Below are 15,878 nucleotides of genomic sequence, written 5' to 3'. Positions count from 1 at the left end.
CTCTAGGCGTGTGGGGCACACCACTAAGCCAGAGTGCTACCAATGAATTCTCAAACCAGCTTTGTTTTTTTGCACTGGTAGTTTCAAGCTATTGTGATGTTCCTGTTGTGTCTAGTGGAGTCCAGCTACATTTAATGTAGCTCCTAATCAGTCGCTGTGGGCCAAAGCCTGTCCTGGCAGCACTGGGCATGAGGCAGGAATGATCGTACATGGCACCTTCACTCACAGCTATACAGGGCCCTTGTTATTTGTTTTACTTTTTATGTCCACACTGTTATTCTGAGATTTTACTGGTGGCAAGTCCTTGAAAAATATTTCATACAGTACAAAAAACAACACATCAAACATCAGTCCACACACTTTGTAAAGGTCACCAATTAATCTGATCTTTGATAGGAAAACTGCAGTACCCAGAGGAAAAGCCATGAAGACAAGGTAAAGAACGTGCAAGCTCCACATGGACAGAGGCCAGGACACTAGATCTGTGAAGCAACAGAGCTAACCACCCACCACCTTATCAACTCATCATCCTAGTACTAATGATGACACATACTCATATACACAGGTAGTGCATAAAGAGGAAAAACTGCAAATACCAAGGTGGCAGCAAAAGCTGTTCTGAAAGACCTGGGTGATTCTGAAAAATTGGACAAGGATGCAGTTTAATGAAGATGTAAGTGCAAAGGAATATGTACAAGTGAAAGGAACTAAAAAAAAAAAAGTAAAATGGCAAGATTCTCACTCATAAGAAACAAATTCTGAATGTTTTATATTGAGGCGACATTCTCAGTAGCCAAACGGTTTGCAGAAGTCGATAAAAAAGGCAAATAAGGAGTTAGTCTGTACCTGTAAAACTGAAACAAATGGATTGCTTTATGCTGAAACTCTGTATTGTATTAGTTGAGAGTCCAGAGTTTCTTTCCACTTTGGAGGACTACAGGGTATAGTCGACATATTGAAGATGCTGGGGATCCAGGCAAGATTACACGGAATTACACTTGAAGGCACCTGAAGCTCAAAGTGTTTGAACACGACACATTTATTGCTGCCATGTCCACCATCTTATTCATATTTTTATACTAGTAGTTTGTCTGCCAGTTCCTATCGTGTCTAGTGGAGTTCACCTGCATTTATGTAGCTCCCAAAGAGAATTCCCTCAAATGTTAAGTGTACCCAGATCTGGTGTGAAGATTCATTTGTTTCTGGCTAGGTTAGCACAGCAGTAAGTAAAAAGGCTGATCACAGATGGAAGGATGTTAAAGGTCCCCTCGCCCTAGTATGGCGTTTCACAGTGTGCAAGATGCAAGGAGTTGGACTCCCCCAACTGTAAAAACCAATACAAATGAAGGAACTTTATGCTATAATTGTGTATTATGTTAGTGAGATCTCATCTCGACTTCTCTGCCCAGTTCTGCTCAAACTACAAACAAGGTTTAAAAAGCACATGGGAGTAGAAAAGAGAAACCGAGTGGATCCCAGTACTGAAGTACCTGTCCTGCTTTGCTCAGCCATGGGAATCAATCCTTTTTAGTGTCAAACATAGAAGACTATGACATCTAATTCAAGTCTTCATAATTCTCCCGACATGCCAGTAAAGTTGATCTAATAGAACCTAGCATCTGGATAGAGTGGTAGTACAGCAGCAGAGCTCTAGGTTCAGGTTCTAGTAGTTAATGTCAGTGTGCGGTATGAGTGTTCTCCCTGTCTAAGTAGTTACTCTAAAACTTATACATGAGGACGACTCTGAATTTGTCTGTTGCGATTGTGTAGATGAGGGTACCTGTCCAGAGTTGGTTCTTACCATGTGTGCATATTGCATCTTCAGTATTCTGTAATGGGAAAAAAAGCAGGTTTGCTAAATGAAAATACTTCTTTAATCTGGGTTGTTTCCTTGAAAGCCTTTGTCAGAATGTGGGATTCAAGATGACACTTCATGGTTTGATGGAGCTGGCACGCCCCGTACATGACTAGAATGTTTTCCATGTCCCTCAAATGAATGTTATTGTGTCCCCACCCGAGATCTGCTTCCATCCCAGTTCAGTTTATATTCTCACTTTACAATTGATTCAACTTCTACTTTCTTGAAACATTTCGAGATTTCATTGGGGACTCTATTATTTTTTCCTAGCCTTATTCTCATGGCTTTTTGACCTATTTTATGTTCTGATGCTCCTTTTCAGTATCCATTTATAGTAGGTTCCCGACTGTTGAGCCTACCAGCCATTGTTCACGGACATTGCCTCGGTGTCTTCCACTTGCCAGTGTTATCATTTTGAAACTGCACTAGGCAGCAGGTGTGTGTGTTAAAAGGAAAGAAATGCATGGGCATGGAAGTGGGGTTAACAAAGGCATGAAGTGTGGTGTCTGGTTGGGACACTTTACCTTCAACTGGTAGGGGTATCCCACGGGTATGTTTCTCCTCCAGTTATGCTTGTTCTTTTTAGGATACAAAACCAGTCTTCTTCAGCCCAGACTTAGACTTCATTCCTCCCTAAAGTTACCAGCAGTTATTTTTAAATTTATTATCTGAATGATCCTGATTGGTAGTTAAGGTTGCAGGCTCTGAGCATCTGGGGGAGCTGAAATGTTGAGATTTCTACAGGGTTCTGATCTTGGACTCCCAAACACAGTGAACCGATTTTAATCAGTTTTGTGGCATTTTGTGACACATGGAAACTTTTAATATAGCGGTGAAAACGAATGCTGTACTTTCTGAACTGGTACCTTATTTCTAATGCCAAGTCCATAAAAGCAAAAAAGACCTTTGTAAATAATCTAATAAGCACTAAATGATCAGGTCATCACATAAGTTATGGAGGAGAGCAAATCCTTAACTGAAGTTGAGTTGTGCACCTTTTCCTCAACAGATCATATCCAGAAAGTTGACAAAGGCATTGTATCAACAGCTGGCAGTACTGTATTTGAAGGAGGACAGAACTTTAGAGTTAACATGGGAGGTCTGCCATTCTGAAACGTGAATCAGTGCCTCTCTGGTAGTCTTTCCATGTCTTTATTGATACCACATTAAAAAGCAGGAGAGTAGGTTAATGTCATGAAGATAGTGTTGTGACACTTAATATTAGTACAGAACAGATTTGTGCAGTGCTTGATCTATAGTATTTAACTCTTTGAGGATGGAATATTTTTTTCAGCTGCTGGCAGCCGGAGTTCAAGGTGAATCTGGCGAGACAGTGAAGCGAATACGCAAAGTGAAATACTCCGTGGATGACATTTTGCATATTATTGCTGAATTGGACTCTGACTTACTGGACTTCTGATTTCGATGCAAGTGATCTGGAGATGGAAAATGAAAGCGATGCAGCAACATCAGCTGACTGGTCCCCAGGTGATCGTAAAGCTGAATGCATTCGTGTAGCGGGCCGCACTCCTACGTGTTATTATATGACATGTTAGCATCCGCCTCGAAAGAGTTAAATTGCCATATGTTAAAAAATACTTTGCCAAAAATGTAGATGGTCTTGGCTCAGGTCTAGATGTGTGCTTCTCTCAGTTACTCACATTGCACAGTGGATACATTCCATACAATTCAGTTTGAAACATCTCAGAGTGACAGGACACCCCCCACCCCTGCACTGGGTATATAAACTGATCTAACTCTCTGGTTTCTCCTTCTGGGCTCAGTATGCAAGGCCAGGCATGGGTTATGCTGGCTTTCTGGTGGTCACTGCTTCTACATACAGTATGCCCTCTTCTGACTTGAATTTTCTTTCCACTTTTGAAGATACTGATGACTTAGGCAAGATTACATGGAATTAAATCACAGCTAGTTGTGGCTTAATGGTTAAGTTTTTGAACATGTCACTTTTTACTACTGCTAAGTGCATAATTTTATTATTGTGCAGACAGCTATTAGCTATTGTGCAGATCCCATTGTGTCTAGTGGGGTTCACCTGCATTTAATGCATCTCCAAATCAGAACTTACTCTAATGTTATGGGTACCCAGTACTTGTGTGAAGACTAACTTGCTCCTGGCTTGGGGAGCACAGCAATGAGAAAAAGGCTGATCTCAGACCAAGGATATTTTAGCTTTTCCTGCCCTACTATGGTGTTTCACAGGGTGTGGAAAACAAACAGATGTCCTCAGAAGAAGAGCTCTATACCCAGTGCTAATTTCTCTAGCCAAGCAAAAGCTCTGTCCAAGGTGCTACAATACTTGCCATCATACAGTATTTTTGAACTGTGACCTCAACAAAGCCAGAAAACAGTATGGGGGGAGGCTCAAAATGAAACATGTGAGTGAATGACATCATGGAAACAGCTGGTGGCAGCCTGATCTTGTATGAGTGATGAAGATCACTCATTCTTTTGTGTAGGAGACAATAGCTACCATTAAACATTCCAGATGGCAGCTGGAGACTCTGCAACAAATTAGAAGCTGCAGGGCATTCCATAGAGACACACCTGCTTCAGATGTGCAAGAAGGGTCAGCTTATAGGAATATCACGCTCGTTCTGGAACAATTTTTTTTTATCACCTCACCATATTTCCAACAACAGATTTCTCAGAAGCTTGATGTGGGGCTTGCAATTTACCCTCAAATGTCAGACATGAATGGTCACTCTAATATAAAGTCACAGACTGACTAAAGCTGTAAATCCTTTAATAGAAAACCAAGGAGCTAATCCTGACAGAAGGAAGAGATGAACACATTCATTGTGATCATGCACCTTGCAACAGCCACTATAGAAAGTAACAATACCCCAATAATGTTATCCAGGTTCAACTTGCATCTTGCAATTTCTTTTGTTCTAATTGGTTAGATCCATTCCAGTTCAACAAAGGCAGGTTTTACCTGCCTTTTATCAGGTTTCTATGGTGTTGGTTTGGTCCAATATATTTCAGAGGGTTATATTTGGGCCTTTCAATGAAGTCTGTGCCCATTAAAGACTGTAGTACCTGAGGTACACGGACACTTCCGTCCTGGAATGAAAAGAATACAGATGGTTTAACTTTTCACTCAACAGAAAGGAGTCCATGGAGCTCAAAATCAACTTACCTTACACTGGTAAGTTTCCAATATTGCAATTAACATCCTTGGGATTGCACAGGCAGTACCATTCACCTATGATTGAACATGCTAGTTAGCATGATGAGTAAAAGCAAAAAATATCAACATACAGAATCTCTATTTGGACATGATAAAACCCATACTGTGTGTGCAAAGTGCAGCTCATCAGAATGGTCCTCATACATGATGTGCAGCCGGCGACTCTGGTAGTCTGTGCAATTGGAAGCACTGGAAATCTGGGGTAAAAGCAATGTTAGTAATGTGCACAAACAGCCAAAAAGTCCCACCAACACCCAACAAAGCACAGAACCTGTATAATATTTATCTTTCATAATAATCATACTCTAAAAGCCCAGTTCCTCACTGACCTCTCCAAAATTTCCTCTCCCTGGCATCCAAGCTTCAATGTCAAATTTCCTGTGGGCAGGGGCACCAAGCTCCTGAGTTGGCATGTCCAGTACCCTGAGATAACAAAACAATAACTGAATATTGACCATACACACCTCCACAGATGCATGTATTTTGGACAATTTAGCATGTGATGATTCTTTATCATATTTATTGAAGGTTCTTTTTGCAGTTTCAGTAAAACTGGAAGGTCAAGGTTACCGCATGCCAAAGGAAATTTGCAGATTGTGCAAATTACAGCCAAAAGTAACATTAAACATTTCCAACTGTTTTAATATTAAAGGCAGAATGAGTAAAACAACTAAGGACTAAAGTGTGCATGAATCAAAACAGAAATATTCAAAATATATGAAAACTGAATTGATACAAAGCAACCTGGAACAATCAACGTAAAAACAGATCTGCTTTGCTGAATGTTCGCAGACAGGCAGTGGACACATTACTGGGTAATGTGGTAAAACTCAATGACACCAACCTAAAGTGAAGACCAAGTTCAGTGAAGATCTCCTTTTGAATGGACACAAACTCAGCCAGGAGCTGGGCACTCTCTTGACCAGTTTCATTAGCGGTAACGCCAAACATTTCCAGCTGAAAAATAAAACATTAAAAAATTTAAGTTTCTTAGCTGCAGGACAAACAATTTCTAGGCTACTAGTCTTGCTGCACCTTTTTTGTACTGTGCCATTATATGGCCATAGCCTTAAGCTTTTCTTACCTTGGTGAAATGGTGCACCCTGTATAGGCCCCAAGGCTCTCTGCCAGTGTCAGTTTCAGCTCTGTAGCATGTACTGCTGCATACAGTCCTCAAATAAAGAATATTACAGAGTAGGTTGCTTATCACATTTTAACGTCTGCCACTACAATTTAGCCTTTTCTTATTATCAACACAATCTCCTAAACCTTCGTTTATTTTAAACTGTGCATCTTGTTACATCAAAGAACAGTCCTACCTGATGGGCAAGTCATTGAGGCGGACTGCATGGTCCATAAAATAACCTAAAAGTACAAAGGTCCATGTATGTCTCAGTAACATTGTTTTTAGATCACATGGCAAAATAGGAGACACTTATAGATGATATGAAAATAGAATTTACATATAAAGAAAGCTTGTAAAACTGTAAATGTTGATAACCATTATGAAGGGGTACTGCCTACTTTCTCTTCCTGAATTTTAAACAGTGATACATATTGTAGACCCTTCTCCTCTAACATCAGTGAAGAGGACAACAACTGATCTACTGAGAAGGATGATGTGGTAGTAAGTAAATAAAGAAGACTATTAGTGTGTCTAATATTAAGAGGAAACAACAGAAGAAAAAACATATATGAAATGCCTAATCATTAACATTTACCTGCAATTCCAACCTCACTAGTACCAGCCAAGCTGAAATCTGGAAATCTTGAAGGGTCTAGTCGATACACCTGGGAAGCTTGAGCATTTGGCTGCATGCCACAGCCTTCCTATGAAACAGAAAACAAAAGCAAAAAGGAGAAGAATCCCTTAGTGGCACATCAGGGCCTGAGCTCAACTGAGAAATGAGATTTCAATTCAGTGATATACTTACAAAGACTGCACCCTTCAACATGTCTGGAACAGTCATTGGAATAAATCCCTAGGTAAGGAAAGCTCTATTAGTAATAGTAGGATACAATGGTGGCTAAAGTGCTTTGTTTATCTTTTTCAGGAAAAAGGATAGTCAAACTATAACTCAGAAAAGTTTCTTCACATATCTTTTCCTATATAGTCTAGTTATGTTTCAGTTTGTTAAATCATGACCATGCTATAGTCTTCACTAAACCCTAAAATTAAAATATCATCAGTTGAAAAACAACTCATACACTACTTTGTCATGATTTAGTGAGCAAAACATAAGGCAAGATGCAGGGGCCATGTGTGAAAAACTAGATGATTCAGCAGCTTTGTAGAAACACCTTTAGCACAAACAATGAATAGCAAATGTTTTCTGTACAAGTTTCACTCTCATGCATCACATTAGGAGAATTCCAACCCATTTCTCCTTAAAGCACTTATTTGGATTATGAATGTTTAAGGACATTTATTTACATGCAAGTCTCTTAACAGGATTAAAATCCAGAGTTTTATTTGTCCATCCCAAAACTTTGCTTCTTTTCTGTTTTAGCCATTTAGTTGTTGATCTGCTGGCGTACTTAGGTTCATTGCCCTGGCGCATGATAAATAATAATCTTAATAATGATACTAAATAAATAAATATAAATAATAATAATAATCATCTTTGGATTGTTAGCCTCCATTTTTCCTCTAGAACACTCTGGTATTCTACAACTCCAAATCACCTCCACCTTGTTACATGGTTAGCATAATGATGATTCACTGTATCTGGTTTCCATAAAATTATATGGGTGTGCATAATAACTAAACAACTTTATTTTGGTCTTATCTATCCAAAGACACTGTTCCAGGAGTCTTGAGATTCACTCACATACAGATTTACAATCCTAAGATTTAGTGTCATGTTCTTTTTGAAGAAAAAGAGCTTTCTCCTGGCTTTCCTTCCATGAAAGCCAAACTTTCTCAGACTTTATCTGATGATAGAGTAACAGTTACACTAACATACTGAGAAGGGCCTAGAGATCTTGAAATACTGTATAGCTTTTTGGTTCTTTATTTCTTTCAAAATCATGTGGTTAATGATTTTCCTGCTATGTTCTCTGCTATGAAGACTGACAACTGACTTGAATGCTCTATATATCTGTCTGTCTGTTTGTCTGTCCACTTTTCAAGAGAGAACCACTTAACGGATTTAGATTTGTTTTTTTTTTTTTTTCTATAATTTGCTTGAGCATTCCGGTTGATTTTGCAATTTCTGTCATTGCGCAAAGTATCAACGTTTTGTTGCAGCACCGATTTATTTGCGCGAATCCAAGAGACAGGCTGCAAGCCAAGGGGAGGGAGAGGCAGGACCTCAGGAGTAGGGAGCCGGGTGGGGCCATCCTCACTCACGCAACAGCCTCTGTTTGAGTTGCTCTACCTTTCACCACATGTTGGAGCGTACCTTGCCTCTGCTTAGCTAGTGATACCGGTTTGTTCAGCAGACATCAGCTTTTAGAGAATGTTAAAGAGTAACGTTTGACGTTTTTGAGTGAGAGATCACAGCTACGTGTGTTTTAGAGGGCAGCTGCTCATTGAGAGAGATATCATGGCCCCATGCTCTTCTCCCCACATGGGGGACACACTCCCATCAGAGCTGAACACGATCAGATACAGTGTCAACGTTTGATGTTAAGAGCGTACTTACCTTCTGCTTGGCCAGAGATACCCTGCCAACTTTTTACATTTTTGGCAAAGAGATTCTTCTCAATACAAATTATTACATTTGTTTTTTTCCAAATCCCGTTTCTTTACTACGCGGGTGGAGCCGTGGGAGACATCCAGTATATAATTACACACGTGCTCGTGTGGGACAGTTTGCAGGCTCAAATAGTGTTATTTATCAGCCAGACTGTGGATTGGCGCTCTCAAGTGATCCTCTCTCCTCTTGTTTCACTGCAGTTCAGCTGAAGGCCCTGCCTCTCTGTGACATCACTACAAAACCATCCACTGACATAATTTCTGGCCAACCCTGATGACATCACTTCCAGTACCCAGAATTCATCTTCCTGCCACGTCAGTTCCTGCTCCGGCCACCCTAACTCCACCTCTTCCTCCTATCCACCATATTTATAGAATAGACTCATTTTATTAGTTCAGTTTAGTTCCGTAAAGACGTGCTTCTTTTATTTTACTGATTTTTCAGTATACAGGGTGGCCATCCCCAAACTTTTTTCTTGTCTACTGCCTTATTTTTACCACATCACATCAGATCTAAATGGGGAAAAAAATCCTGCTGGATATCTATACTGATATGGACTGGGTAATGTGTTAGGAACGAAAGGATGCCACATCATTTGATGGAAGTGAAAATTATGAACCTACAGAGGGCGGAGTTCAAAGACATCCCAAAAATCAAAGTGAAAAAATGATGTGGCAGGCTAGACCATTTTGCCGAAATTTCATTGCAGCAACTCCAAATCGTACTCAGTAGTTTGTATGGCCCCCATGTGTTTGTATGGATGTCTGACAACATTGGGGCATGCTCCTAATGAGACGACAGATGGTGTCCTGGGAGATCTCCTCCCAGATCTGGACCAGGGCATCACTGAGCTCCTAGACAGTCTGAGGTGCAACCTGGCAGCGTCGGATGGACTGAAACATAATGTCTCAGAGGTGTTCTATTGGATTTAGGTCAGGCGAGCATGGGGGCCAATCAGTGGTATCAATTCCTTCATCCTCCAAGAACTGCCTGCAAACTCTCACCACATGTGGCCGGGCATTGTCGTGCACCAGGAGGAACCGGAACCCAAGACCCACTGCACCAGCCTAGGGTCTGACAATGGGTCCAAGGAATTCATCCAGATACCTACTGGCAGTCAAGGTGCTGTTGTCTAGCCTGTAGAGGTCTGTGTGTCCCTCCATGGTTATGCCTCCCCTGACCATCACTGACCCACCAGCAAACCGGTCATGCTGAATGATGTTACAGGTAGCATAACATTCTCCATGGCTTCTCCAGACCCTTTCACGTCTGTCACATGTGCTCAGGGTGAATCTGCTCTCATCTATGAAAACACAGGGTGCCAGTGGTGGACCTGCCAATTCTGGTATTCTATGGCAAATGCCAATCGAGCTCCACGGTGCCGGGCACTGAGTATAGGGCCCACTTCAGTACGTTGGGCCCTTAGGCCACCCTCATGAAGTCTGTTTCTGATTGTTTGGTCAGAGACATTCACACCAGTGGCCTGCTGGAGGTCATTTTGTAGGGCTCTGGCAGTGCTCATCCTGTTCCTCCTTACCCAAAGGAGCAGATACCGGTCCTGCTGATGGGTTAAGGACCTTCTATGGCTCTGTCCAGTTCTCCTCGAGTAACTGCCTATCTCCTGGAATGTCCTCCATGCCCTTGAGACTGTGCTGGGAGACACAGCAAACCTTCTGGAAATGGCACATATTGATGTGCCATCATGGAGAAGATGGACTATCTGTGCAACCTCTGTAGGGTTCAGGTATCGCCTCGTGCTACTAGTAGTGACACTGACCGTGGCCAAATGGAAAACTAGGGAAAAACAGTCAGAAAATATCAAGAGGGAAAAATGTCAATAGCCTCTACCTGTTAAACCATTCCTGTTTTGGGGGTCATCTCATTGTTGCCCCTCTAGTGCACCTGTTGTTAATAAAGCAGCTGAAACTGATTAACAACCATATGCTTTATATGTAGAATCCTATATATTTCAGGTGACCATTTCATTGTTGGAAGGTGTGTGAATCTTCCTTCTCTACTAAGGCTTTTGATCTCCAATGTACTTTCCAGTTTGTTTCTACTTTACTTTCCACTGTGTCCACTGTGACAAACGATAGTCATGTTAAAAACTGATATCTGTCAAAACACACACACACACAAATTCTACTATAAGAGCTCTACTTAGACAGCCTATGGGATGTGTTGGAGAGAAGAAAAAAAAAAAACAGTACAATCCATATCAATATCTGTACATAGCACAGTTCTTTGTATTAAATACAATTACTGTATTATATGCAGGCATGGAACAGCGTGGAGTCAAACAGCTAAACATAACAAACCAGCATACTTTGGGAGGCAGTTCTATACCTAAAAGACTGCACACAATGTAGAGGTACAAAACATCAAACTCAATAGTCAATAAACTATAATTTGAGGGCATTCTAGTCAACATGATAACATACCTTTGAAAGAAGCTTTTGGAATACAAACTGGCTAAGTGCAAACTGCAACTGGGCCCCAGCACCTCGCAGATAGTAAGACCTGTGACCAGAAACATGAGCCAGGCGCCTAGAGATGGGGATTGTTAAAAGTTAATAAAGAGTAATGGAGCATTTAAGAGATGGAGTAACCACACTGTGTGACAACAGTACGTCTGTTCCACCACTCTTAAAAAGGTTTTACTTGGGCAAATTGCCATGGAATTATCTGCCAGAAACAAAATGCTCATCAAAGTTTTATACTGGAAACAATTACAGCTGTACACTGCCAGGAGCTATCTAACAGGCTGGAACCATACCCAGGGAACATGTAAACAGCACAGTTAAAAGTTTGGAGCATGCAAACTGAGAGACTGCAAGACTAGCTAGAATGAAGCATCTCAAAATGAGTTATAGTTTAAAAATAAAAACTGCCTGGCAACTTTTTTCTCTTTTTACTTAATCCCTAACCTTTGTCTTATGATGTCCAAGTTCTCACCAATCTCCAAATGGCCTCTAATTGTGAAGTTAAAGTCTGTTTAAAAAAAAAAAGACACAATTTGGCAAAATCAGTACTCTGCCAAGATTTGTACAACACTTTGACACTTACAAGCATGTACGCTGTTTTAAATCAATGGTCCATTTAAAACATTTAAAAAGACTTCTTGAAAAATTAAATTACACTAGTTATTTATAAGCAGAATTATGATTAGACCAACAATCTAATACAATTCTTCTGTTTTTGGAACTTTCTAAACTGCATCTGTATCTAGTACGGTACTGCAATAAGTTTAAACAGTAAACATTCCACTTGGTCCTTTACCTGGCTTTTGCCCAACCAATTCCAGAACCCGTGCTTGGCTCTCATCTCCAACTGGCTGAAACAGAGACACGGCCATCACTGTACAGTTCCTTACAGCTAATTCATCTGTAGCAAACAATAACTCAAGTGAGATGATATGCTAGGTCTACAATACTACAGTATCCAATTATGTTTTGTTTTTTTTTTTTGTCTTATTTTTGGAAGAACTGGAGTCACACAGTTAAAGTGTAAAACAGGGTTAATTACTATTTTAAGGATCATTAAAACACAGTGCTTATTGGAGCACGTGGCGTGTGCTTACCACATCAGGATGTGTAGAGTTAGGCAATTTCAAAGCTTTTAGGTAAAACCGCTGGTCCAGTTCACTCTCTTGAGGGTATAACTCATTCAGTTGCTGGCGGACTTTCCTACCATCCATAAGCAGCTGTTGGTATTCAGGAAGCTGGAAATAAATAAAACTTAAGTGTTTTTTTTTTAAATATGTGCTTTAATTGCAAGATTGATTTTTCAGTCATTAAAGGGCCAAGTAGAAACAAAGTTAATTATTTCTTGGAGCTCAATATCTTGGCATCAGACCATCTGTGATTTTTGCCCAATTCACCATGTACAGGTTTAAGTTCAAATATCACTTTGCAATGATAAGTGAGATACTCAACTATTATGGATTATATTCCATTAATTTTAGATCATGTCCAAATCACAACTATCTTATAGACATATGTATAGATAATGTTTAAAAAATCATTCTAGCTATACAAGGGACAGCACTTCATATAAATTACATTTCTAATGCTTATTGTGAAAGGCCATTCAATTCAGGGAGTCTACCAGTTAATGAACATTCTTAAAGAAATACATAACTCAAAAATTATATTTTTTAGATGTTACTTACTCTATGCACTTTGCAGTTGTGACCAAAAAACGTTTTATCTCATGTTTTCATGCAGAATAGAGAGAAAGAAGTTTATGATATAAAAGAAGGCAATAGTGACTAGTATTGTACAATGGCAAATAATGTAAAAAATGACTGCTGATGGAAAAAAAAAATATTTCTCCTGTCACATAAAAAATACTTCTCCTGTCACATAATCAATATATTTGTTAATCAAGTTGTTATGTTCAAAATGTGCGAAATGCAGGCTTTTTAACAACAATATCTCTCCCCATCTCTCTCATTTGTTGGTCAATAGTCCTGTCTTTCCTAATCAATTTCAAACCCCCTTTGATCAATTTATAAGCATTAACCATTAAAAGGCAACACCATGCCTAGTAGCATAATATAATGCAAGGATAAACCTATTAAGCTTTTAAGCATTACATGTAAATTAATGTGTTTTTTATGTGAAACTATGTCAAAGACTGTCTCGTTACATTACTAAAAATGATTTTATGCATTTTTGTTTAGGAATAGAATTATATTGATGTGCTCGACCCTCAGTCTTGTGCATGGCCTTTTAACTGTCAAGCCAGTAGCCAAAAACAGCAGCTCTGGATACACCACGGTTTCTAAAATACTCTGGTAGTACTCTTAAAATACATGTCAAATCCTACATTGACTAACAACTTGGAGTATATGACCAAAATATTCGGGAGGCCAGGTGCATGAGAATGGCTGACTTAGCAGTGATGTACTGTGCATCTTCATTATCATCCACATCATCATCATACATACCCATTTTTTCCGTGAGCCTCATATGGCAGTCAGTTAGCTTCTCAGCCTGTAACACAGCTACTTTGCCTTAAGTTCCATGCTAACATGTCAAGAGTTAAACTCTTGGCAAGGCTGTTAGCAGTATGTCTGGCCTTAAACTTATGTCCCCGTGGCACTGGCAATTTCACTGCTAGTCTTCTTCTAAATATACTCATGATTGTTAGAATATCAAGAGGTTTTACATATCCCACTACTAATTTTTCCTCACCATGAAACTTGGGTCTGCATTATTTTTAACCATTTTCTTATTTTGTTCTACTTCATATTTTATAAAGTCGTGCACCAATTTACAGCTGGCTGAGGGCCATATGAAAACAGGGTAATGTTCTAGAAATTGCCAAAACCAGCTGCTGTAATACATCTTTCCTCATTATTATTTATTTCTCTTATGTTTTCTGATTCTTGGAGGGCCCTTTAAGGTTTGTTTTGATTGGCGCCACTCCACATGGCTAATTCCTTTGGATACTTCCTTACCAGTGTTTCTCAACCTTTATGGTCCTGTGACTGAGTTTTACCATTTTTAAATTCATTGACGACCCACTAGCAGCAATTTCAAACTGCACCCTTGGTGACACTGGTACGATCGGGGGTCCACCTTGGTGAAAAACAAGCTCACTCAGAAATGGGAAAACATATAGCTCAGTGCTGCTGATAGCTTAGACGAGCCACTTGTAACCCACTATGACCCATTCGCAAAACAACGACAGCAATCCAGTGGTTGAGAAACACTCGCTTAGGCGATCCATTGGCAAACAAATGATGGCAACCCACAACCCAGTGACTGAGAAACACAGTCTTACATAGACCCAGTGTGTGGCTGCTGAGACATGAAGACCGGTCTAACTGCTCTGGCAGTTAAAGTGTGCATACCAGTGAACCACAACAGACCCTCATTTGTGACTGACATGTAACCAAATGGCTGGTCTCAAATTGAGCTTTACTTCGACACACGACTGTATATCTTTTTTTGGAAGTGAGAGCACCTAAAACACATGGAAAGGAAACTAGACTTATTTATCACTTTACATAATGATTTAAGACAACTGTTTTAGGAAATCCTTTTCACGCCAAAATTTAACTTAAAGCATTAAAACTGTAGCAATGTACATAGTTTTTCACACAGAACCTAGAATAAACCGGTTTCTAAACAGAATGTAGATTGTTATCAAAAAACAGAGGGTTGTAACTGTTATAGTCAAACAACAATTGCCAGACGTTGTTAACAAGATTACAATAAATCAACCGAAGCAAAACACTAAGGCAGAATTAAATTGAGATGTGCAAAACAGTAAGTTGTCATCAGATAATTCATAACCTAAAGCACTAAACCAACATGTTCACAGTTCAAATCCATAATCTCAAACAAAGTACTAACAATGCAAGTCAGTGTGATGCAAATCATGGGCCCTCGTGTGAGTTGTTCCGTTATTACCATTCATTTCTTCTAAGTGTCCAGTTAAATACCGGCTGAAAGTCCAAAATAGTAGTATGTTACACTTAGAAATAAACAAAAACAAATTTAAATCCATCTCAAAGTTTGTAATGGGAAAACATTGACTTTCCAGTTCTTAATGCTGACAACATTTACTGCCTCATCAATATTAATGTTGTCATTCACTTGATGTAGAGAAGGTTTTGTGACTGTATCAATTGGGCCTGGTGCAATTTGGGAAGAATTAATTAATATGATCAAGACTCTTCATTCCACTCCTTCAACAACTCTGATATCTCCCTACCATTTTGTATTTACAAAGGTGACAGACAAGGCTGTTCTTTATTCTCTTTACTTTTTAACCTTCCTTTTTTAGCCTCTTACTATTGCCCTTCATAAATTTGATCAAATCACCCCAATAATGTAAAAGATGCCACCCATCCCCAAAAAATCTCTGCACGCCAATGACGTCTATTTTTTTTCTTGGTCATTCCCCCCCAACCTTAATTTGCTTATTTCTTACAAAGCCATGTCTTAATATGTAATAGGGTTTATATTTGCACATCTCCCTGTAGCCTCATTAGAGTTATATTTAACCCTGGAAAAATGAGCTAAAAACAACACATTTGTTCAAAAAAATGTATCTGTTGCACGTGATAACATGTAAATACCAAAACATCAACATC

At 39.6% G+C, this 15,878-nt stretch overlaps 1 protein-coding gene across 1 annotated transcript in view; it reads right to left on the bottom strand.

Moving 5' to 3' along the window:
* Positions 1–4,605: 4,605 nt before the first annotated feature.
* sars2 (seryl-tRNA synthetase 2, mitochondrial) overlaps positions 4,606–15,878 on the bottom strand; it is a 68,870-nt gene continuing 57,597 nt past the window's right edge. The window contains exons 4-16 of the mRNA XM_028807587.2: positions 12,351–12,491; positions 12,050–12,104; positions 11,698–11,761; positions 11,212–11,317; positions 7,004–7,051; positions 6,791–6,899; positions 6,389–6,434; positions 6,154–6,241; positions 5,914–6,026; positions 5,399–5,492; positions 5,174–5,266; positions 5,019–5,084; positions 4,606–4,942 (exon numbers count right to left, since the gene is read on the bottom strand). Of these exons, the coding sequence (XP_028663420.1) occupies positions 4,811–4,942; positions 5,019–5,084; positions 5,174–5,266; positions 5,399–5,492; positions 5,914–6,026; positions 6,154–6,241; positions 6,389–6,434; positions 6,791–6,899; positions 7,004–7,051; positions 11,212–11,317; positions 11,698–11,761; positions 12,050–12,104; positions 12,351–12,491 (1,155 nt within the window). The 3' untranslated portion in view covers positions 4,606–4,810. The remainder of the gene's footprint in view (positions 4,943–5,018; positions 5,085–5,173; positions 5,267–5,398; positions 5,493–5,913; positions 6,027–6,153; positions 6,242–6,388; positions 6,435–6,790; positions 6,900–7,003; positions 7,052–11,211; positions 11,318–11,697; positions 11,762–12,049; positions 12,105–12,350; positions 12,492–15,878) is intronic.

This window comes from Erpetoichthys calabaricus, chromosome 1, assembly GCF_900747795.2.
Source record: "Erpetoichthys calabaricus chromosome 1, fErpCal1.3, whole genome shotgun sequence".
Classification (NCBI taxonomy): domain Eukaryota; kingdom Metazoa; phylum Chordata; class Cladistia; order Polypteriformes; family Polypteridae; genus Erpetoichthys; species Erpetoichthys calabaricus.
The sequence above is the reverse complement of the archived record's forward strand: the minus strand, read 5'-3'. Positions and strand labels throughout refer to the sequence as shown.